At 40.7% G+C, this 25,749-nt stretch overlaps 1 protein-coding gene across 1 annotated transcript in view; it reads left to right on the top strand.

Annotated features, from left to right (window-relative positions):
* tenm1 (teneurin transmembrane protein 1) overlaps positions 1 to 25,124 on the top strand; it is a 178,203-nt gene extending 153,079 nt beyond the window's left edge. Inside the window, exons 23-32 of the mRNA XM_072676606.1 lie at positions 1,993 to 2,144; positions 5,819 to 6,185; positions 7,211 to 7,721; positions 9,334 to 9,506; positions 9,640 to 9,896; positions 10,109 to 10,399; positions 12,611 to 13,001; positions 13,846 to 15,066; positions 18,154 to 18,296; positions 19,204 to 25,124. Coding sequence (XP_072532707.1) covers positions 1,993 to 2,144; positions 5,819 to 6,185; positions 7,211 to 7,721; positions 9,334 to 9,506; positions 9,640 to 9,896; positions 10,109 to 10,399; positions 12,611 to 13,001; positions 13,846 to 15,066; positions 18,154 to 18,296; positions 19,204 to 19,977 — 4,280 coding nt within the window. The 3' untranslated portion in view covers positions 19,978 to 25,124. The remainder of the gene's footprint in view (positions 1 to 1,992; positions 2,145 to 5,818; positions 6,186 to 7,210; positions 7,722 to 9,333; positions 9,507 to 9,639; positions 9,897 to 10,108; positions 10,400 to 12,610; positions 13,002 to 13,845; positions 15,067 to 18,153; positions 18,297 to 19,203) is intronic.
* Positions 25,125 to 25,749: the final 625 nt, after the last annotated feature.

The following is a 25,749-nucleotide window of genomic DNA, read 5'->3' as shown; positions in this document are numbered from 1 at the left end:
CTGACCTCTGTAGGTGACTGTTACATGCAATACCTACATTTAGAGTGTTATTAATATTCAACCCTAATGAGAGACTGTAACACACACCTCAGTTTATATCACAATACCTACATTTAGAGTGATATTAATATTCAACCCTAATCCCACACGTATCACACATCTCAGTTTATATCACAATACCTACATTTAGATGTTATGTTGTATGTTATTAATATTAATAGCTGATTAGTGATGATTAGTGTCTATAAGTGTATATAAACTGAGTGAGTGTATAAACTTTCTTCATATTCTTTAGTTCTAACTGCTAAATAGCAAATATTCACAGTCCTGAGAAAAACTGCATTAAAGTGTTTTTTTTTTACTTATGAATTGAAAATCATTGTTTCCTCTTCACGCCCTCAGGCTGAGGCCTTTTTTTGGCAGCCAAGAAATATCATCTCTAAACACCTCTAAGCAAAAAATCTAAGTTTCATGATGATGGAGGCAGAATAGTGTAAAGAATGAAGGAAGTAAAGTTTTGTTTTTCTTTAAAGCATCAAGACTAAAAGCGCTGAAGTGTCTAAGCTGCACTCACAGTTTTCTACCCAAGCTCTTAGATTTTGTCCTTTTAAAAACACGACAAGGTGTTTTTGAACAGTTGTCCTTCAGGGTCCATATGGCATATGGTGTCTGTGTGTGATGGGGAAGGTGGGGGGTGTGAATGTGTCACTTTCTCACATTTTTCACACAGTTTCAGGCTCTGTACTTACTGTTACAATGCAGACTTATTAACTCTTGGACACCTGGAGTAACAGTCTAAAGAAAGCTGCCACAAAAAGATCTTTGAGCAATCCACTTTTGGCTCTCCGTAGAAGCATTGTATGAACCAGATCATTAATCATGATAATTTCTACATGACCATTTCTCAACCTCATCACTTGGAATTAAACATATCCTTAAAATAACACCTTAAAATAGCAGCAGAGAATAGCGTCACTAATATGGGCTTGGGATGCTGCTAACTGCACTATGTAACTTAGAACGTAGAAGCAGGCAGGAAAACACTGCATAACTCTGTGTATATTTTTGTAAAATCCTGTAATATCACTCTACCAAGTCAGGCTGTATGCTGCTTTCACTTTCTGTGACAGTTCTGTATCTCTCTGCTTGTTCAGAAATACATAAAAGAGTGTCTTTCTTCAGAGGTTGCCCAAAGTGCAAATTACACTTCCTGACTGAGGAGGGAGCCCAAGAGCAAGAAATGGCAATATCACATAACACTGCTTTAAGAGTGGTCTAAAGGTTATTGGGTGTGTCTTAAGGTTGGTGGGTGTGTTAAACAGTTAGTTGAAGGGTTAGCGTTTGTGTAAAGATTAGTGGACGTGTCAAATAGTTAGTGTTTGTAAAGGTTTTTGGGTATGCCACAAGGTTAGTGGGCGTGTCAAGCAGTGTTTGTGTGTGAAGGTTTCGAGCATGTTGTGGGGTTAATGTGTTGAAAGGTTAATATCCGTTTAAACATTATTGTGCATGTCAAACAGTTAGTGTTTGTGTGTGCAGGTTATTGGCTGTATTTAAAGTCTAATGGGTGTGTTAGAAGGTTATTGGGCACATAAAAAGGTTAGTGGGCATGTCCAACAGTAAGTGTTTGTGTATAAAGCATAGTGGGCATGTCCAAAGCTTAGTGGGTGTGTCGAATGGTTAGTAGAGAATACTATGTAGTATGTGTGTGCTCATGGCATAGGCTCTTTAAACCTTCAAAAGGTTCTTTACTCACACGTCATTTATCACTATGGTTCTTCAAGAAACCAAAAAACGTCTTTTGTGGCCTCATGCAAAAAAAACCCAACAACTTCTTGGTACCTTGATTTAAAGTCATTTTTTGCTTTACTAATCATATGTAATTGCATAATTACATCGCTCATTAAACATAATGAATCTTATTGATTCCATCTACTCTACGGTTTGAGTCTTTTATTTATTAATTGTGTTTTGCTGGTTGATTTTCTTCTGTAGGCATTGCTGTCGATAAGTACGGTTCTGTTTACTTTGTGGATGGAACAACAGTCCGGAAGATTGAAAAGGGGATCATCACCACAGTGATGGGATCTAACGGACTGACCTCCACCCAGCCGATCAGCTGCGACACACACATGGACATCAGCCAGGTCAGTGGAGCATACCCTAAATGAACGATATTCAACTTTGCTTGGTTTTATTGAGCTGCTTTTCTAACAGTCAGTATATATTGGTCCAGAACACCAATAACATCCTGAGTCCTAGTCATCAAGGCTTGTCCTCGCTTAGAGTTGTGAGCCGTTTTCTTTTGCACTGATATTAATTTGGTTCAACGACACACCTCTTTTCAACACATCTAACCTTTCAACATGCCCACTAACCTTTTAACATGCACACTTGAACCTTTTGACATGTCCACAAACTTTAATACACAAAGTCTAATTTTTCAACACACTGACTAAGCTTTTGCCACACTTTAAGCCCAGTAACCTTTACACACAAACAGTCACCATTACACACCCACTAAACACTAATTCACAAACATTAACCTTTCAACACTCCCAGTAACATTTTGCTACACCCATTAACCTTTACATACTTTTTTCATGCCCACTAATCTTTACTAACCTTTAGAAACACCCACTAAACATTCCACACACCCACTAACCTTTAGAAACACCCAGTAAACGTTCTACACACCCACTAAACCTTCTACACACCCACTAAGCTTTAGAAACACCCAGTAAACTTTCTACACACCCACTAAACCTTCTACACACCCACTAAGCTTTAGAAACACCCAGTAAACTTTCTACACACCCACTAAACCTTCTACACACCCACTAACCTTTAGAAACACCCAGTAAACTTCTATACACCCACTAAACCTTCTACACACCCACTAACCTTTAGAAACACCCACTAAACTCTCTACACACCCACTACACTTAAGAAACACCCGCTAACCTTTAGAAACACCCACTAAACTTTCTACAAACCCACTAACCTTTAGAAACACACACTAAACTTTCTACAAACCCACTAACCTTTAGAAACACCCACTAAACTTTAGAAAAACCCACTAAACTTTCTACACACCCAAAATACTACACACCCAGTACAATTTAGAAACACCCAGTAAACTTTCTACACACCCACTAACCTTTCACCACACTGACTAACCTTTAGAAACACCAATTAAACAGACACACTAGACACACATACTGATGTTTCGACTGCTTTCAAGCTGGTCAAACATTTGAAATATCCACTACTCTTTAACCGAGACTAATGTCCCCATTTGTGGCACCAGCATTTCAGTGGCTGAATCCTCAGTGTATTCCTAGTTTACAGTATATTGCAAGGCTGCATGATAATCATAAAATGCAGAAATATAATCACAGTGGGAGTATTTTAGTTGGGGGAGGGGTGCAGGAAGGCAGGGGAGAGTAAGAGAGTGTGAAGATGCTGCAGGCTATGAACTAAAAGATGGAGAATCAGCATTTTATGAACTTTTGAAGGTGTGTGTGTGTGTGCCCGCATTCCATTTATAGCTGAGGATTTCCCCTCCAGACGTTTCCACTGTTTAAGCATCTGGAGCAGAAAAGCATTTGCAGTAGATCCTGTTCAATCTAATGAGAAAGTTTAGTGTGAGAAGAGCTGCATTCAGAGCGTGTTATGCATTTCTAGAACATCGTGCCCTGCTCTGGCTTGGCCTTCTCTGTCTTCCCTTCCTGGTTACCTTCCCTTGTGTCTTGGGCCACATACTCTTTTTGCTTTTCCTGCTCCTCCCCTTTGTCATACATGTCACCTGTGTCTTGTCTGTTGTTCCATTCTGTAATTGTTACCAGGTGTTCCTCGTATTCCCCAGCACATATGCCTCTTGTCATTGTCTTGTTTCTGGATTTATTAGAGTTGAATATTAATAACACTCTGAATGTAGGTATTGTGATATAAACTGAGGTGTGTGTTACGGTCTCTCATTAGGGTTGAATATTAATAACACTCTAAATGTAGGTATTGTGATATAAACTGAGGTGTGTGTTACGGCCTCTCATTAGGGTTGAATATTAATAACACTCTAAATGTAGGTATTGTGATATAAACTGAGGTGTGTGTTACGGTCTCTCATTAAGGTTGAATATTAATAACACTCTAAATGTAGGTATTGTGATATAAACTGAGGTGTGTGTTACGGTCTCTCATTAGGGTTGAATATTAATAACACTCTAAATGTAGGTATTGTGATATAAACTGAGGTGTGTGTTACGGTCTCTCATTAGGGTTGAATATAAATAACACTCTAAATGTAGGTATTGTGATATAAACTGAGGTGTGTGTTAAAGCGTTGGCCAGCCTTTTGTAATGTAAGACATGTCTCTGGGCAGAGCCTAAATAGTTTTGTTAATGAAAAGCCTGCACACACAGACGTCTACAGAGTGTGTGTGAATAAGAATTACAGTGGGGTTGAGTGACAGGGCCACAGGCGATTGGTTAAAAGAGACAGCTATTTTGCATAATCTCCAGCATGCTGAGGTATTATACACTTCATTCTGAACACACACACACACAAACGGGCGCTTTTCAATCTGAATCTGAATACTGTCCAAGCCCCAAGAGATGTACACACACACACACACACATTTTTTCATACCATTTCTAACATTCTTTTCTTTCTCTCTCTTTCCCTTTACCCTCTCGCTCTTTTTCTCTCACTTTCTATCATAATACCCCTCTTTGGTGTCCTGACACCAAATCCACACTCTCACACACAGTGTCAGTAGTTGCCAAGATGGGGATGTTTCAGAAAAAGCTTTATTTTAGGAACTTTAACTTCAAAATGAATAAATGTAAAAATAATAACAAAAAATAACATATGAAAAATCCTTGGATTTTCAAAATGTTAACTTTACAGAACCAAAAAATGAAATTCTAAATATTAAAGGAAGTAAATTATGAAAACCAAATCCTCACTTTTTTGAATAAGTGTGTGGTCAGATGTGTCATGTCGTGTTAGGCCAGACCAAGATGGGACACTTGCAGGATGGATTCAAAGCAAGCAGATTTATTAACAAGAACAAATAACAAGAAGGGGCAAGTGAGGCCAAATGCAGCAAACAGTGACCAACAGTGATAACAACTCAAACCTGACAACTGAAATGGCGAACAGAACAGAACCTGGGACTGGGAGGAGTTGGGAGCTGAGCAGGAATCAAAGGGGGCTAGAACTAAACCCTACAGGCAGCGCCTGGGTGATAGAGGGAGTTTAACGAAAACAAAAACCTGAGCTATTTGGGCATGTGGGCAGCAGTTCGTAATCGCCCTGGGGGAGGGCACGATACCGAGGTGCTGACAGGATGTTTCAACTCCATAGTCTATACAGGTCATATACACAATATATACATTGAAAATATATATCCACCTATTTAGCCCACAGCAATGAGAATTTGAGAATTTCCCCACTGCGGGACTAATAAAGGACTATCTTATCTTAATGTATGCCCACCTACTCGCACTAAGGTTATGAGGAGGTTATGAGAACAAGCTCAATACAGGGCAACAAATATAAAAAGAGCTCATTGCCTTATACAGTATAAGCCTTAAAGCACAAAAAATCCACACAAACATTATTAGACACCAGATAGATGTAGGATATGGGCCCTTTAATTAGTGTTAATGTGTCTAGATGATATTCTTTGCTCATTTTGGATCACTTCCATTGCTCTATTTATCATTTAACACAATGTAAAGAGCATTTACATTTTTCAAAGGTATTGACATCACAGCAACATTGTGTGTGCAATGTGTATGTGTGTGTTCTCAGGTACGTCTTGAGTGGCCCACTGACGTGGCCGTCAGTCCGCTGGATAACTCCCTGTATGTGTTGGACAATAACCTGGTGCTGCAGGTCAGCGAGGCTGGATTGGTCCGTGTTATTGCTGGGAGACCAATCCACTGCCCGCTTGCTATCACTGACCCCCCAACTGCGGGCCCAGCATCCACACATTTAATGCTAGAGGGAGCCAAAGCCATCGCCGTTAGCCACCAGGGAGTGCTGTACATCGCCCAGACTGATGACAGAAAGCTCAGTAGTATCCTGGAGGTCAGCAGCAACGGGGAAATGTCCACCATTGCCGGGGCGACCAGCGAGTGCGACTGTAAGATTGATCCAGACTGCGACTGCTTCTCTGGTGAGTTTTAAGGCCATTGTTAATGGGAGCGACCAAAATTTCACTGTTTTTAATGAAGGTGGAGCACACGCCAACGTTCAGTACTGATGGTTCCTACAGTGCTCAGCGACTTCCAGCTTTTTTCAGTTTCTCTATGCTCTGCAGTGCACCAGTCCACATTTTGCTGTATCTGCATTAAATTAGGCATAGAACCAGGCCACAATAACTCATAGCACATGAAATGCGGCTTGACATTTTCACAGAGAATCTTTAAGCTAATGCCAATGATCATTTGTCTCAGCTAGCATTAATAGCCAAGTCTTTTTCATGTTAAAGCAGGTGTGATGTATTGACTTCTAAACCATACAGCAGCTATAGTGAGTTTGATCTCTAGGGCAGCTGTAGAGAGTGTTATTCCTTATGAGTGGCTGTAATGAGTTTATTGCCTGTAGGATGTGTTCAGTGTGTATTACACCTGTAGGGCAGATGTAGTTCATTTTACACCTGTAGGGCAGCTGCAATGGGTTTTTTTCTTGTAGGGTCGTGTAGTGAGTTTTATGCCTGTAGAGCAGCTGTAGCAAGTTTTATGCCTGTAGGGGGACTGTAGTACATATTTTCCTGTAGGGCGGCTGTAGTTAGGTTTTGTGCCTGTAGCACAGCAATAGGGTGTTTTACGCCTGCAGGGCAACTGTAGTGGGTTTTAATGCCTGTAGGATGACTACAGTATGTTTTACACTTGTGGGGCAACTGTAGTTTTACACTGTAGAGTAGCTGTAGTGAATTGTACACCTGCTGGGCAGCTCCAGTGAGTTTCTCACTTGTAAAGCAGCTGTAGTCAGTTTTTCACCTGTAGGTCAGGTATAGGAAATGTTACACCTGCAATGAGCTTTACACCTGTGTACCTGTAGGACAAATTTGGTCGTCTGTAAGGCTGGTGGTTTTACACCGGAAATGTTTTTATTGAAATTCATTTAATTAATTTCATAATTTCACACTATTTTATACTATTATATATATATATAACACTACTCTCTCTCTGTCTGCAGGCGATGGAGGTTATGCACGGGATGCTAAGCTAAAGTCTCCCTCCGCCCTGGCCGTGTCCCCGAACGGGACGCTCTACATTGCCGATCTGGGCAACGTTCGTGTGCGCTCTCTGGTTGCCAGGCGACCACGGCTGACTTCTGACCTCCTGTACGAGGTAACATCCGTGGCCCAGCAGGAAGTTTACCTGTTCGCCCCTAACGGCACTCACCTATACACCCGCTGCCTCGTCACCGGGGACTACCTGTACAACTTCAGCTATGTGGGGGCTGGGCTGATCTCCACAGTGGCGGCCAGCGAGGCGGGCGCGGTTCAGGTGAGGCGGGACTCCAATGGAGCGCCATTGTGGCTGGTCACACCCGGAGGGCAGGTGTACTGGCTTACCCTGAGCAGCGTAGGTACGCTAAGGAGAGTCTCCGCCCTCGCTCATGATCTAGCCCAGATCAGTTACCATGGCAACACAGGGCTGCTCGCAACCATGAGCAACGAAAACGCCTGGACCACTGTCTATGAGTGAGTGACTTGGGCTTTAGTCAGTGTTGTTTGTTTGTTTGTTTGTTTTTTGTCTTCTTTCTACTTCATTATTATAGCTATAAACTTTCCAGCTTTGATTTTATTGTGTATCAGTATTTATCTCTCTTAACCGTTTCACATTTTTTCATTGTTGCTTTTTGTTTTTGCTTAGGCATCAAGAATCTTTTTCTTTAACAGTTATTAAATTTACTGTATAATTCAGAGTGGGGGGGTTGTTGTGAAACGGTTCTCTATAGAGAACCCACTCTGATTTCTTTACAGTGGTGGTGATATGAACCAGGGGTCAAAAGAAGACGATTTATTAACTATACAAATCCACCAGTGAACCTACACATGTTTATATGCCATGTTGATTATGGCAAAAAAGTGGCTATAACTATATAATAACTATTCTTGGGCAACAATTCTACCTCATATGACCCTGCATGTATCCCTTGAATGTATTTTCTTGAAAATACAATTTAGATCCAAATTCTTCTCAAACTGTAATAAAACAGTATCTCACTTTGGTGTAATATGTTTTTTGAGGAAGCTTTTAAAGTCATTTTGAACTCTTCATAGTTGTGGTTCCATTTACCACCACTGTGAACTGTCTGTAGAATAGAGCACTTCACACCAAACCCACTGTGAGTGACTGTTTCTGTTGTTTACTTTTTATGTCTCTTTCTGTTCTCTCTTTCCTTCAGTCTGTCTGTCAGCCAAGTTGCCTTGTGTGTGAGTGTATATGTGTGTGTGTGTGTGTGTGTGTGATTCTAAAGTGTTTGCGTGGGTGTTTTCGGGATGTGTGTAATACAGCTCCCAATTCAACCTGAAAATGTCAGACTCTCTCTCTCTCCTTTTCTCTCTCTCTCTCTCTCTCTCTCTCTCTCTCTCCCTCCCTCTTTCTCTCTCTTTTTTGATTGGCTCAGTGACCTTTCATACACCACACTTACCCCCCCACACACACATTCCTACTGTATGCACTATGCTTAATAGAGCAAATGCTTTATGGACAGAGTGCTTCCCTTCAGCTCTGTCTGCAATATATTATCTATAATGCCAAACTGCCCTCTAGTGGTGGAGAGTGGAACATCTCTCAGATCTGCTCTGTAGGAGATTTCTGGGCATGTGTCCTGTGTCTACTATGAACTATTCATTGTCTACATTAAATTTGTTCAGAAGCTAAGGTGAATTATTAAGTATCTACTATAAATTATTCTGAATGTACTTTGAACAATTCAGCATTGACTTTGAATTATTCAGTATCCATTATGAATAATTCAGTATCTACTATTAATTATGTAATTACCATGGAATTTATTCACATTCTCTCTCTGCCTCTCTCTCTGTCTCCATTATGAATAATTCAGTATCTACTATTAATTATGTAATTACCATGGAATTTATTCACATTCTCTCTCTGCCTCTCTCTCTGTCTCCATTATGAATAATTCAGTATCTACTATTAATTATGTAATTACCATGGAATTTATTCACATTCTCTCTCTGCCTCTCTCTCTGTCTCTCTCTCTCTCTCTCTCTCTCTCTCTCTCTCTCTCTCTTTCTCTTTCTCATACACACACACAGACTGATTGACTTGTTTTTCCTACAGGTATAACTCTGATGGTCACCTGATAAACGTAACCTTGCCAACAGGAGAGGTAAGCAGTTTCCATGGAGACATGGGCAAGTCCGTCAGGGTGGAGGCACTGACCTCAAATCGGGAAAACTTTATTACCATCACCAACCACTCTGAAGACAACACTATATACACACTGCGACAAGGTGTGTCTGTGTGTGTGTGCGTGTGTGTTTATTTCCATTGTTTATAAAATACTAATAAACCTGAACATTTTAAAATATATTACAGTAAAATCTAAAAATACTGAAAATAACATATTTTCCCCCCGTGCTGTAGCTCACTCTGTCAGTGTGTATCGTGTCAGCGGCGATGGATCTTTGTGGGTGACCTATGCCAGTGGAATGGACGTTACTTTGAGCACAGAGCCTCATCTGTTGCCAGGGGCGTTGCCAGGGGTGTCACCAGGGGTGGTTCACCCCACTGTTGGCAGGTGCAACATCACGTTGCCTGGGGAACAGAGTCACAGCATCATCGAGTGGAGGCAGAGACGAGAGCAGGCCAGGAACTACAGCACATATGAACGCAGACTGAGGGTAACACAAATACAGACACATGCACATGCATAATCTGTTTTCTTTAGCACCTGGCACTGACTTTTTTGTGTATGATGCTATACAAAGTTGTTCCATTGCAGAACTAAATAAAAAAACAACATGTTTGTTTTGTGGGAAGAGGGAAACTTTCAGCCAATCATTCCTTTATATGTTATCATATTCTTTGCAAATTCTCTCTGTTTCTTCCTCAGGCCCACAATAGGAACGTTCTCTCTATAGACTATAACCAGGCTTCCAGAGTTGGAAAGGTTTATGATGACCACCGTAAGTTCACCCTGCGGCTGCAGTATGATGAGCGTGGACGGCCAGTGCTATGGGCGCCCAGTAAGTTCAGTGATGTTCGGGTCAGTTACACCAGCGACGGCTTGCTGGCCTCAATCCAGAGAGGAAACTGGAGCGAACGCCGGGATTATGACAACGGCAGGCTTATCAGTAAAACGTGGGCTAACGGCAAAACCTGGAGCTACAGCTTCCAAGAGAAGGTACAGGGAATGTCTGTACATGGATGTATGCATGCGTAGCATAGCTGTCTGACTCAAGTAAAGTTCTGACCTCATGTTCTGATTTCTCATGGGATGCATCCCAACGTAATTAGATTCATGGCCTGATTTTATTCCTGATCTTTTTCTTCTTGCCTAGTTATGTTACCCTAAACAGTTTTTATTCTGGCACTCTGAAGCGATTTATGTTGTTGTCAGCAAGGTCCAAGGTTGAGTCAGTCAACTTTACACAGAATTTGGTTGGCAACAGTCAGATTCAGAAATAATTTTGTCAGCTACAGTCGGATTTAGATTGAATTTTGTCAATTACAGACAGAATTTTGTCAATTACAGACAGAATTTTGTCAATTACAGACAGAATTTTGTCAGCTACAGTCAGATTCAGGCAGAATTTTGTCAGCTACAGTCGAATTTAGGTTGCCATTTGTCAACTACAGTCAGATTCAGACAGAATCTTGTCAGCTGCAGTCGGATTTAGGTTGAATTTTGTCAGCTACAGTCAGATTCAGACAGAATATTGTTGGACTACAGTCGGATTCAGACAGAATTTTATCAACTGCAATTCGATTCAGAAAGAATTTTGTTTGAATACAGTCGGTTTCAGAAACATATTTGTTGGACTACAGTGGGATTCAGACAAAGTTTTCAACTACAGTCAGATTCAGACAATTTTGTTAGCTACAGTCGGATTTAAAAAAAAAACATGTTTATAGTCTTGAACTCACAGGTCTGTGTTGAAATGCTAAGTAACCTTAAACGTTTGTCTGCTTGCTTTTCGTCTAATAGGATTTAGATTGAATTTTGTCAATTACAGACAAAATTTTGTCAATTACAGACAGAATTTTGTCAGCTACAGTCAGATTCAGACAGAATTTTGTCAGCTACAGTCGAATTTAGGTTGCATTTTGTCAACTACAGTCAGATTCAGACAGAATTTTGTCAGCTGCAGTCGGATTTAGGTTGAATTTTGTCAGCTACAGTCAGATTCAGGCAGAATTTTGTCAGCTACAGTCGAATTTAGGTTGTGTTTTGTCAACTACAGTCAGATTCAGACAGAATTTTTGTCAGCTGCAGTCGGATTTAGGTTGAATTTTGTCAGCTACAGTCAGATTCAGGCAGAATTTTGTCAGCTACAGTTGAATTTAGGTTGAATTTTGTCAACTACAGTCAGATTCAGACAGAATTTTGTCAGCTACAGTCAGATTCAGACAGAATATTGTTGGACTACAGTCGGATTCAGACAGAATTTTATCAACTGCAATTCGATTCAGAAATAATTTTGTTTGAATACAGTCGGTTTCAGAAACATATTTGTTGGACTACAGTGGGATTCAGACAAAGTTTTCAACTACAGTCAGATTCAGACAATTTTGTTAGCTACAGTCGGATTTAAAAAAAAAAACATGTTTATAGTCTTGAACTCACAGGTCTGTGTTGAAATGCTAAGTAACCTTAAACGTTTGTCTGCTTGCTTTTCGTCTAATAGGATTTAGATTGAATTTTGTCAATTACAGACAGAATTTTGTCAGCTGCAGTCAGATTCAGACAGAATTTTGTCAGCTGCAGTCGGATTTAGGTTGAATTTTGACAACTACAGTCAGATTCAGGCAGAATTTTGTCAGCTACAGTCGAATTTAGGTTGTATTTTGTCAACTACAGTCAGATTCAGACAGAATTTTGTCAGCTGCAGTCGGATTTAGGTTGAATTTTGTCAGCTACAGTCAGATTCAGGCAGAATTTTGTCAGCTACAGTTGAATTTAGATTGAATTTTGTCAACTACAGTCAGATTCAGACAGAATTTTGTCAGCTACAGTCAGATTCAGACAGAATATTGTTGGACTACAGTCGGATTCAGACAGAATTTTATCAACTGCTATTCGATTCAGAAAGAATTTTGTTTGAATACAGTCGGTTTCAGAAACATATTTGTTGGACTACAGTGGGATTCAGACAAAGTTTTCAACTACAGTCAGATTCAGACAATTTTGTTAGCTACAGTTGGATTTAAAAAAAAAAACATGTTTATAGTCTTGAACTCACAGGTCTGTGTTGAAATGCTAAGTAACCTTAAACGTTTGTCTGCTTGCTTTTCGTCTAATAGGATGTTGGTATAGAAGATATGGCTAAACTAGGGATGTATCATTTGAAATAGTTTAAAGTATAGTATTTCTCTCTCTTTTTTTCACTTTCAGTCGGTTCAGCTGTTGCTGCACAGTCAGAGACGCTACACATTCGAGTATGACCAGACGGACTACCTCATGTCTATCACTCTGCCCAGCATGGTCAAACATGGCCTGCAGACTGCGCTGTCCATCGGTTATTACAGAAACACCTACACGCCTCCGGATGCCCCGGGCCACGCACTTGTGCAGGATTACAGCCCCGATGGGCGGCTGCTGCAAACACTGTACCTGGGTTCAGGTAGACGAGTGCTCTACAAATATAGCAGGACATCCAGGCTCAGCGAAATCCTTTACGACTCCACATTGGTCAGCTTCACCTATGACGAGTCGTCTGGTGCTATCAAGACTGTCCACCTCATGCAAGAGGGGTTTGTGTGTACCATACGATATAGGCAGACTGGTGAGTACATACAAACACGCACACACATTATCTCTATAACTTCATACCATACATATTGACTGGCACTGTCATATTTAAAAAGCATGTGTACATTGTGCAATACCCAGCAACCACCTGGAACGCCATAGCAACCATCAAGCAAAAGCAAGAGATTCCATAGTAACCATATAAGAGCACACTAGCAATCACTTTCAATACTGTCCTAGAAACCTTTATAGATACTGCCAAGAAATGTCCTAGCAGAAAAGTGGAGCCAGTTGCATAGCAACACTATAGCAACTGTCTGGAAAACCATAGCAATTATATAGCAGTCATCAAGAATGGCAAATTAAGCACTTAAAAAAAACCTTGAAACCACCTAAGATGCCATAACAACTGCCCAGCAAGTGCTTATTATTTACATTTACATTTACACCATTTAGCTGACGCTCTTATCCAGAGCGACTTATACAAGGTTACTCATATTACAGAGGAGGGCCAATGTAGTGTTAGGAGTCTTGCCCAAGGACTCTTATTGGTGTAGCGCAGCACAGTTACCCAGACCAGGAATCGAACCCCAGTCTCCCACATGGTGTGGTAGTTCACTGGCAGGTAGTGGTGTTATCTGTTGCGCCACACCAACCACCTCAATCACAGTATCAACCACCTAGCAGCCATTTATGATACCATAGCAAACCATCTACCACCACTCTATCAAACTCAGCAATTTCATGGCAACAACCTAGTAACCACCTGGAACACCAAAGCAAGCGTCTGGCATAGCAACAGTGCCAGAAATGTGTTTATTCTCTCTCTCTCTCTCTCTCTCTCTCTCTCTCTCTCTCTCTCTCTGTTTCTTTATTAGGTCCATTGGTCGGCAGGCAGATCTACCGTTTTAGCGAGGAGGGTTTAGTAAACGCCCGCTTTGACTACAGCTACAACAATTTCCGGGTTACCAGCATGCAAGCAATGATCAACGAGACTCCACTCCCCATTGACCTTTACCGCTACGTGGACGTCTCGGGCCGGGTCGAGCAGTTCGGCAAGTTCAGCGTCATCAGCTATGACCTCAATCAGGTCATCACTACACATGCCATGAAACACACCAAAATCTTCAACCCCAATGGGCAGGTGGTGGAGGTGCAGTATGAGATCCTCAAGTCTATCGCCTTCTGGATGACGCTGCAGTATGATAGCTTGGGCCGCGTTGGGAACTGCGATATCCGCATTGGTGTTGACGGTAACATCACACGCCGCTCGTATGAGTATGACGCCGATGGGCAGCTTCAGTCAGTTGCCGTTGACGACCGCCCACAGTGGCGCTACAGCTACGACCTCAATGGCAACATCAACCTTCTAAGTCATGGCAACAGCGCTAGGCTGACCCCACTGCGCTACGACTTGCGAGATAGAATCACGCGGCTGGGTGAGATCCAGTACAGAACAGATGACGATGGATTTCTGCGTGTCCGTGGCAACCTGGTCTTCGATTATACTTCCAATGGCCTCCTGGCGGGGGCACTGGACCGGGACAGTGGGAAGCGAGTTTGGTATCGTTATGACGGCCTGGGAAGACGCGTTTCTAGCCGAACCAGTGACGGGACACTTCTGCAGTTTTTCTATGCCGATTTGAATGAACCAACCAGAGTCACCCACTTGTACAACCACACAATCTCTGAAATTACTTCCCTCTACTACGACCTGCAAGGTCACCTGATCGCCATGGAGATGAGCAGCGGCCAAGAATTTTACATAGCTTGTGATGCAGCTGGATCCCCACTAGCCATTTTCAGTAGTCGAGGCCAGGTGGTCAAAGAGCTTCGCTACACGCCTTATGGTGACGTCTATAGGGACTCAAACCCATCCTTCCAGCTGCCATTTGGCTTCCAGGGTGGACTCTATGACCCCCTGACCCGCCTGGTGCACCTTGGTCGTCGTGACTATGACGTGGTTGCCGGGAGGTGGACCACACCCAATCATGAATTGTGGGCGGAGGTGAGCGCAGACCCCAAGCCGTTCAACCTGTATGCCTTCAAGAACAACTACCCTCTTGGTGCTCTCCAAGATGTCACAAAGTTTACAACAGGTGAGAAATGTAATAAACAGCAAAATACCAAATACAATGGGTATGAAAGTTATGAAAGAAAGGAGATACTACCAAACCTTAATCCCTGAGACTATTTACTGTTTTACTCATAACCATTGTTTTTTTAGTGCATCAGATTTTCAAACTTGATCTCACATAGAAACGACTATATAGATTGATTGTTTCAGTCCACAAATACAAACCTAGTCATTGTTTCACCCTCCCACTTGTAGCTGTTAAGCAAAAAAAGCACAAAAAACACTCACATATGCATTAAGAAGAATTAATAAAATGGTTCTGAGAGATTGTGTTGTAGAAAACCCTGCTGTTGACAAACTTTTTGGAGATTAAAAAATAATCCACCAAAATTACTGGAAAAACAGTAAGGATTCATCATTTCAGTGTGGTTAAGGTTAGGTTTAGAAAAAGAGTTAAGATTAGGTCTAAGCTTAGATTAAGGTTAGATTTAGGGATAGATAAAGGTGAAGGGTTAATGTAAGTTTAGGTGTAGGTTATGGTTAGGTTAGGTTTGTTTTAGGTGTAGATTAAGGTATAGGTTAGATGAAGGGTTAAGGTTAGGTTTAGGTGTAGATTAAGGTGTAGGTTAAGGGTTAGGTTTGGTTTAGGTGTAGATTAAGGTGTAGGTTAGTTGAAGGGTTTAGGTTAGGTTTAGGTATAGATTAGGGTGTAGGTTAGTTGAAGGGTTAGGTTTGGTTTAGGTGTAGATTAGGTGTAGGTTAGATGAAGGGTTTAGGTTTGGTTTAGGTGTGGAATAAGGAGTAGGTTAGATGAATGGTTAGGTTTGGTTTAGGTATAGATTAAGGTGTAGGTTAGTTGAAGGGTTTAGGTGTAGATTAAGAAGTAGGTTATATGAAGGGTTAAGGTTAGGTTTAGGTGTAGATTAAGGTGTAGGTTAAGGGTTAGGTTTGGTTTAGGTGTAGATTAAGACGTTGGTTAGATGAAGGGTTTAGGTTAGGTTTAGGTGTAGATTAGGGTGTAGGTTAGTTGAAGGGTTAGATTTGGTTTAGGTGTAGATTAAAATGTAGGTTAGATGAAGGGTTTAGGTGAGGTTTAGGTGTAGATTAAGGTGTAGGTTAGATGAAGGGTTTAGGTTAGGTTTAGGTGTAGATTAGGGTGTAGGTTAGATGAAGGGTTTAGGTTTGGTTTAGGTGTAGATTAAGGTGTAGGTTAGATGAAGGGTTTAGGTTTGGTTTAGGTGTAGATTAGGGTGTAGGTTAGATGAAGGGTTTAGGTTTGGTTTAGGTGTAGATTAGGGTGTAGGTTAGATGAAGGGTTTAGGTTAGGTTTAGGTGTAGATTAGGGTGTAGGTTAGTTGAAGGGTTAGGTTTGGTTTAGGTGTAGATTAGGTGTAGGTTAGATGAAGGGTTTAGGTTTGGTTTAGGTGTAGATTAGGTGTAGGTTAGATGAATGGTTAGGTTTGGTTTAGGTATAGATTAAAATGTAGGTTAGATGAATGGTTAGGTTTGGTTTAGGTATAGATTAAAATGTAGGTTAGATGAAGGGTTAGGTTTGGTTTAGGTATAGATTAAGGTATAGGTTAGATGAAAGGTTTAGGTGTAGATTCTACCCTAGAAATAGGTCAAATGTGCAAGGCTAAAAGGGGGAATGTAAATGTGTTGTTGACATTTAAGGTATAAATGTTGCTCTGAGGTGAACTTGATTTTTGGGGAGAGGTAGGAAGTGAAATGAGGGAAGTAACCTGACAAGAAGAAACTGACAAAGCAGAACTGAGACACAGAGGCAGTTTTGGGACTGATCTCACGTGGACCACAAAACAAAACAAGCTATGTGGTTCTGTATGGAAAGTCATTTCATCTGAGATGGTCTGGAACGACTTTACTCACCTACCAGAATGAAACTAAAGAAATACATTCAGTATAGGCTAATAATGTTTGAAAGTCCATAAATATTCGGACATTGATACAAGTTAGTGGTATTTTACCTGTGTACCACAGCATATTGGAGTTAATATTCAACATTTAAAAGCTCTGTGGCTATTCTTACAGTGTAAGTATTTTCATGCATAGCCCCTACTCTCCTTTTTAGGAGCTCAAAAGTAATTAGACAGATGCTTAGTCTGCTTAGTTGTTTCTTGGCCAGGTGAGTGTGATTTCCACATTTCACTTGCAAGTAAGCCAACAAAAGGTGCAAAGCTGATATCAAGTGTGGCTTTTGCATTTGGAATCTGTTGCTGTTCTGTTGACTCTCAATATATAATCCAAAAAGAAGTTATTGCCAGTGGACTATGCTATAATTACACTGAGAAAAACAAACAGTTTTGGTACTTGCTAAAAAAAATAATGAGTTAACTAGTAAGTTTGGAAATGCCATAGTAAAACAGCTGTGGTGGATGTCAGAAAAATTTAAGATTTTGAAGAATAGTGATTATGAACTGGTCTGAGAAACGCCTTCCATGAGGTTCTGTGCAGTTCTTGCACATCTCACAGCTTAACCCTAATGATGTAAAGCATGCGCAAAGCATACCACCTCATCATGCATGGTGGAGGTGGTGTTATGGCTTGCAGATGTGTTACCGCCTGTGGATTTTGTTCCCTTGTTTTGTCGTTGGTCATGTGACTGCTTACAAAGGCAGCAAAATAAATCATATTATTTGATTAAATCCAGCCAAACTCAGTAGTCAGCGCTTCAGACTGCAAATATATAGTCATGCCTAAAGCATGCTGCAAAGGTGACCCCAGACTCTCATATGGCAAAATAGTGAAATCGCCTCACCTCTGTCCAAATAAGCATGCATTCCACATACCGAAGGCAAAACCACTATCTTTATTGATGTCCAATTATATACTGACTGTATGTTTATTTAATTTTTACATTTCTGAATCTCTGCATGAATAGAGCTACAGATACGTACAGGTTTCTCAAATAGTTATAAACCTCTTACTCATTTAAGAAAATGTTTAACTATTAATATATATTATATATCTTTAATTAACAGTCTGTTGAGGTTAGGTGTGGGATGTCCCAATATTCCAAAACTGCATAAACCTTTTTGATATAAGCTGTGTAATAAGCTGCACTCATTTGAAGCTGTTTGTTTCTGTACAGATATTAGCAGCTGGCTTCAGCTGTTTGGGTTCCAGCTTAACAACGTGGTTCCAGGGTTCCCCAAGCTGCCGGTGGAGAACACAGAGCAAACATACGAGATGATGAACGTCCAGAGCCGCACACACAGTTGGGATCCCAGCAAGGTGATACAGTTAATTTCAGCTATATTTGCATGACAAGTAAATTAAATGTAGAGAAATTCTTCAAGTTTTTTTACCGATACAATACCAATGCAATCAAATTCTCTGTATGTATATAATTATTTACCACACGTACGCTTACATACACTCTTCTGATGTAATCCAATACAACATAACATAGTTGTGTGCCACACAGCATGACTTTTCAGCTTTACTGTAAGGTTAAGTGAGATAGCATGTTATGATGACTGCTTAATAGCAATACTTACTTGCAAAGCCATTCCTAATCGCTGAAGGGTGATGGGCTGTTTTCAAACTGGAGAATGGCTTGATGGCAACCGTTTTCTATGGGGCTGACTTTCCTTGAACGATGCATATGACCTCCTTGTAACATTTCAATGCTTCATGGTCCTTGACAGCCTCCAATTTAACTTTTTTTTTGCGCTCACAATAAAGCTCTTAGTCTTGCTGCTGGTCGAAGTGTGCTGCTGACAACAGGAGCAAACCTCGCCAGCAGCTCTTTTCCATTTCTTATTACAAAAACGCCATTGAACTTTAGGCTCATCTCTTGGCTCCTCTTGAGAAGGCTTGCTGATATCTGCCACCCACTGTACACCAGCAGTGTACTGCCGCATTTGTGTTCTGTTCTTCTTCTACCGTTATTGGCCTTCGCGTCAGACTAGCGACAGATCAGCTGCATTACTAAATTGAATGCTCTTTATCTCTCCTGTCCAAATTGCTAACCCTCCACTGTGGCTTGTGTGTTAATCAAATTTACCTGTATACTTTTTTAAATGTACCCACATTTGACATCTGTCTGATGCAAATTTCCCACCCTGGCTACATAAAGGCATCAAGCAATGTGTCCCTCCATCTCTCTCTCTCTCTCTCTCTCTCTCTCTCTCCCCAGGTCATTCTCGGTATCCAGTGTGAGCTTCAGAAACTCCTGCAGAACTTCATCTCTCTGGACCGCCTCCCTATGACCCCGGCCAATGGCAGGCCGGGAGGTAGGCGAGGGCGGAGCCCACGATTCTCTGCCCTTTCCTCCATCTTCGGTAAAGGTGTGAAATTCGCCGTCCGTGCTGACGGAGCAGTCAGCGCTGAGATCATTGGTGTAGCTAGCGAGGACAGCCGGCGCATTGCTGCAGTGATGAATGGCGCCATTTACCTGCGGGGTGTGCGCTTCACTGTGGAAGGCCGGGACACACATTATTTCACCAAGAACAGTCCGCTGGAAGCTGACCTGGGCGTGGTCTGGGGTGGAAGTGGAGCTGCTGGGGGCGGTGCCAGGGTCCTGGAGAACGGTGTCAATGTTTCGGTTTCCCAGATGAGCGCAGTGGTTGATGGTGAAACGAGGAGATTTGCAGATCTGGTCCTCCAGCAGGGGGCGCTGTGCTTCAACATCCGCTACGGGGCAACGCCGGACGAGGAACGAACGCGAGTGCTGGAGGGGGCACGGCTTAGGGCTGTGACGGGGGCGTGGCTGCTGGAACAGAGGCGTGTCAGAGAGGGAGAGGGCGGAGCAAGGGTGTGGACTAATAAGGAGAAGGAGGAGCTTCTGTCAGGGGGGCATGTCTCGGGTTACGAAGGATTTTATGTTTTGCCAGTTGAACAGCATCCCGAGCTAGCAGACAGTCCATTTAACATACAGCTGATTAGGCAAACTGATGCTGGGCGTAGGTAACGGCGGCACCACACAAACACATACATACACATACACACACACATATACACACAGCACTATAACAGGGGTACCCCATTCTGGTTCAGGAGGCCCTTAGTTCAACACACTTCAGTGATTTTCCTGCTCTAACACACCTGAATCTCAGCAGTAAGGCTGTAATGGTAAGTCAGTACAGTAGTCAATTATAATATATATATAAATATAAATAGATTCGTTTTCCTTTAAAAAGTGCTCTATAGGGCTCTGTAATGTCCATACGATCCACACAATCATTCTGACATATTGTAATACACTACACTAAGCACAGGGGGCGACATAGTTTGAGTTGTTTATTTAAGAAGTGTTTTATAGTGCTCCCTAATGTTCCTATGATCAATACAATCTGACATGATTGTAATACACTGCGGGAAGTGTAGAGGGTGTGATACAGCTCGTTTTATTTATAAAGCGTTTTATAGTGAAGTCCCTATGATCCGCACAACCTGACAGACTGTAATACACTACAGGAAGAACAGGTGGTAAAATGACTTTTTCTACTGCTTTGTCGCTCCATGAAAGAAGAAATCAGATAAAAGTTAGCTAGTTAAATTAGCTAATTATAAAATAAATAGAAATAAGAGATAATTGCAGTTCTACTCATCAGTCCATTTCCAGGATTAGCAGGTATGTTAGAGCAGGGAAATCACTAACTGTGCTTTGGTCTCTGCGATCAGAGATGATGACCTCTGCACTATAGTATCTCAGCTTTTTTCTACAACATTGACAAGACGAAACACGTTTGTCTTTGAAATGTGACAAATGATGGGATTGTATTAGTTCAGTTTTTTATGGATGTGCACTATTTGCGAGTTTTACCTTTGTTCATTTTTTATATATAATTTTCTGTGTTTATGTTTTCATTGAAATACTGTTTGTGGCTTAAACGTTCTTACACGCAAAAGGACCTTTCGTTTCTAATCTAAGGCCTCTATGTTTGTTTTTTTTTTGTTTTTTTTTTTGTTTTTTGATGTGGTGAGAAGATTAGGAAATTCCCCTTGTGAATAAACTGCAGTCATATTGTTACTTCGGAGTATTCAGCAAGACTTGAGTGTTACTATTCAAGATAAAATTCAAGATAATTGGACAGAGCATTCATTCAGTTCAAAATAATTGAATTGAAAAAAGGTCAAAACTGACCTTTCAGGGTTTGTTTTTTGTTTTGTTTTTTCAGACCTGCTTGGAATTAAATTTACCCCATGAAATATTTGAATCCACCATTTGTCACATTAACATTTTCAATATGGCCCACCGGAATTTCCTTGGTGGCCTTCCAGAATCATTGATTCGAACATCCTTGGTTCAAATGGACTTCTGGAATCATTGTTTCATAGAGACTTCCGGAACCACTGATTCAGATGGCCGTTCGGAATCATCTGTTTAAATGGATTTCCATGAATCAGCAGGTCAAACGGCCTTCCGGAATCATTGGTTCAAATGGCCTTCCAGAATCACCTGTTAAAACTTCCTTCCGGAATCATCTGTTTACACAGTCTTCCGGAATAGTGGTTTTAATTGCCTTCTAGAATCATACGTTAAAACGGCCTTCTGAAATCACTTGCTACAGTGGACTTCCAAACTCACCTGTTTAAACGTCCTTCCCGGGATCACCTCTTTAAACAACCATTTGGAATCACCTCTTTAAATGACTAGCCTTCTTCCGTCACCTTCCGGGAATTACTTTGCATTCTGGGATTCCTTTGTTTGAATGGGCTTTCGGAATCATCCGTTTAAATAGCCTTCCAGAATCCTTCAGTTTCCACATCTGCTGCTGACTGTGAGGCCACTGCTGCCTGCAAACTACTGATAGTGACTGTGATGCTAGGAGACACAGGGAGATGTATATAGTTCTTTAGCAAGTGCTGAACGACACAACATACTGCTTAAGCTCTACCAACCAACTGACTTCACGTTTCAGGTTTTACCTTGGAAAAGGGAACCCAATCAAAGAAACCTGGTCAGCCCCGGACCACGGAGCATGGAACAGCCGGAGCTGGATTCGTTTCACTAACGACGGATTAGAGATGTGTTCATAAAGCTGTTAAATAGCAAGAACAAAAAGGTGTTTTTTTGATAAAATTGTGTACAGTGTACTTTTTGATATGTAGAGATATGAAATGTTATCTATGTGGAACTCGTGCCTTTCCGCTCTAATGGAAAATGATAGCAAGTACGGAGTTGTAAATCACCCACACAGTGTATGTTTCAGTATTAGCTGTATGTTTTTTTAAGGGTTGTGTTATGACTCAACAGTCTCAACAGCTTAGCTTAACCGTCCAAAAGAACGGCGCTCATGGCGCTAAGGTGGAAAGGGCCTCCATGATACAAAGATGCTACCGCCGAATGTGCATTTGATTTTCATGGACCTTGAATGAATTGTATTTATTTTTGACTTTGGTTTGAGGCATTAGTGCCTGCACACCATGGTTGGATAAGATTTACCTGTGTGCATGAATTCTTTCCCCATAACCAACAGAACAGCGGTCATCATTTTTACAGCTTTGCATTTGAAAGTGTTTACATGGTTTTAGCTCTCTTCATTTCTCCTAGAGCTTTTTTTTTGTCTGGGCCAGCTGTTAATTCATGGTTTGAGAAACTACCTTGGGTTGGAGTTTGGTTGTAGTGCACTCCTAAAACTAAAGGTGCCACAAAGGATTCTTTGAGCAATGCCACAGCAGAACCACGTTTGGTTCCAGAAAGACTTGTGTTTTGAGAGAGATCCTTATTACAAACATGAGATGATCTTTTGAACTTTGTGGCACATCCCTGGGGAAGGGGCGTGACCACAGTGACCCGGTAGAGACAGGACATGCTGGTTCAGTGCAAGGGACTGGAAGGGACCTTCATTTTCAGCCTCCCACCACCGAACACCAAATGAACTAAAACAAACATATCTATGGAGTTTCTGTGGGGACTACAAGCTACAACACAGCGTTTAATAGTCCTGGCAGACCTGTATCTCACTCTGTTTTTGGCTCTCTCTGGTGTGGGCAAAACTGAGCCCTTTTAGGCACCACCTCCGGCTCCAGGTGTGCATTGTCCAAGCTAGTGTGAGGGCTGTCCCATGGTTCCCCCTCCTCTTCACTGCCACAACCTTTAAAATGTTCTTCACACTCACATTCATCTTACAAACATGGTTCTTTATGGAACATTGCTCGAAGAGCCCTGGAGTACCTTCATTTTGAAGAGTGTGGGCTAGCTGATGGAGATGCATGTGATATGTAGGGGGCATCCAAGTGGCCAATGATTTATCCTGTAATCAGTGAGCCTGAAAAAATGATGAAACTCGGTAATTGTAATATTTTTGGAGAACTAAATAAAAATCACGTCGCAAATTTGGCCGCACTGGCCACAGTTCAGCTACCTTGCCTTGCACTAATATTTTGAATACAAGATGAGATAAATAACAAAAATTGGTCATCCATATGCTATTATGAAATTTTATACTTTGAATTTAAATAATACATTAAATGTAAAAAATGAATGAATTTATAATGGAAATGCTGTATAATTGTAGGTTGGGCCGTATTTGAGTCCAAAAACAGACCACAAATAGGTAATTGAGGGTCATCATCATTTAAGTCCTGCAAAATGTACATTTTTACTGCTTATAATGTCGTCATGCCATGGAAATACTCTCAAAAGGTTACCTACTTGTGGCCTATACTGAAAACTCTGGCACATATCTTTATCCAATTGATAAAATGAAGATAATTCTTTAATTGACATGATAAAGAGCAAGATAGCTTCACTCTTATTCCCAGAGAGCCAGTCCATTTGTTTCCAATATACGAATGTATATTACAGAAGCAAGTAAATTCATTTTCCAGTATTGTTTTGTGTTCTAGATATCACTTTGTATTTATGAAAAGGGTGACCAGAGTGAGGCTGCCTAGGAGGCATTTGTGATTTATCTTGGAGAACCTTAAAGTCGCAATCAGTGTCATTACATGCTTGAACTTGCAATTAAAGTTGATCAGAAGTACAGGTTTTCTACTAACACATGGCTGTTGAGTTCACTCCAGACCTAATTATATTCCAAGCTATGAGGTAAAACTCTACCTACACAGGCCCTTCATAGCACATGCATAAGCACTGAACAATTATTTATGAAGCAGTGCTTCAGCATTTAGGAACAGCTATCGTCTTGCAAAAACCTTGTATCACCATTTTTGCCTTTTTTTCACTTTTTGACATAATGTAAATCTGACAGTTGTTGTTTACATTGTGTGAAAATGTATTGCTCAATGGACCAATAGAATTGCTCCAAAGTTGATTTTCTTTTCTTTAAAAAACATTTTGGAGATACAATATTTTTGCGTTTCAGTGACGAGAGGTTAGTAATTCCTAGATGTGGAAATTTTGTAAATGACATTGTATTGACATTAAATGCTTCAAACAAGACATTTTATTACATTTATGTATATTTTAATAACATTATTTAACAGTTATAACACATTCCCAACTTTTATATAAAAAGAAACAAAATGAATGTCTGTAACATTAGGTAACACCATACTGTAGGGCACCATAGCCTAACATAGCTGTCATAAACCTTCATAAACATTTATAAAAAGCCAATTCCAACAAGTCTACATTAGTTTTTTTCATATTGGTGTCATGTCACCACAGAAAGGGTTGAAAACTGATGATTTTTAAAATAACCATTTATAAATGTTTATGTTGGGTGCCATAAAAAGATTAGGTCGGTGCCATGTAGCATTGATGCCCTAAAGACAATGACATTTTTTTGAGGAAGAGTTCTAATTGCTCCATTGCTTCAGAAATACATTCAGTGCCTACACCTGTGCCATGATGGTCCTATATAGGCAGCCTTCAAATAAATTACTACCACATTTTAATGATTGTGTTTGCACTTAGAACTCATTGTGTTTTGATGGGATACATGTGGAATATTTTGTGAAATAAAGAACCTGATTGTGGCTTTAAGGGGTGTCTCTACCATTAGTTCCTGACCTGCTGTGCTTCAAAAGTTGTTGAATGACCAGCTGTGATACATAAGGTTTATTTAAGAGTTGTAGAAAACTTCATATTTGAAGACAAGGTACTTTGGGCATCAAGACTTTTTATAAATAAATATGTAAATTGTACATTTCAGCCTGTTTGCATTTTTTTATCTTTCATTAGAGCCAGTGACACATAACCCATTTCCTTTTTTTAGCTTCTTATCTGGTCTCACTTCATGAAGACATACAGTATCAAGTCCTCGCTTGTCACATGAGATGTTTTTGGCCTGGAGTCCTGGGTCAAAGTGACTGAATAAAGATCAGAAATTAGGGCAAAGAATAATATCAGTGGCAGTGCAGAGTAAACAAGATGTTAGACGTTTCCATATTTGGAGTGCCCAATAGTGGTGGTCTTTAAAATATGTAATCAATTTCAAAACTTCTTTTATCAGATTTTAGTTTGAGAATTTGAGGCAAGTTCTTTTGATGTTTCCGAATTGAGCATGTGTTCTTCTGCTGATGTTCTACAATTTGAAGAGCTGATTATACTGTTGATGTCTACTACTGTGTTCAAGATTTTGAGGGCCGTTCTTTTGCTAGTGCCCCAGGACTTAAAGACAGTTCCTTCAACAGTGTTCTTGCATTTAAAGTCTATTCTTTTGCTGTAGATTATTTTGCCAATGTTCTATGACTATGTGCTTGGGGTATGATCAAGTATTATAAAGAACTGTAAAATCTGAAATGTCTAGGACTTTAAGAAAGATCCATC

The sequence above is a fragment of the Salminus brasiliensis genome, chromosome 1 (assembly GCF_030463535.1).
Source record: "Salminus brasiliensis chromosome 1, fSalBra1.hap2, whole genome shotgun sequence".
Classification (NCBI taxonomy): domain Eukaryota; kingdom Metazoa; phylum Chordata; class Actinopteri; order Characiformes; family Bryconidae; genus Salminus; species Salminus brasiliensis.
Note: the sequence above shows the minus strand (reverse complement) of the source record. Positions and strands in the feature narration are given on the sequence as shown.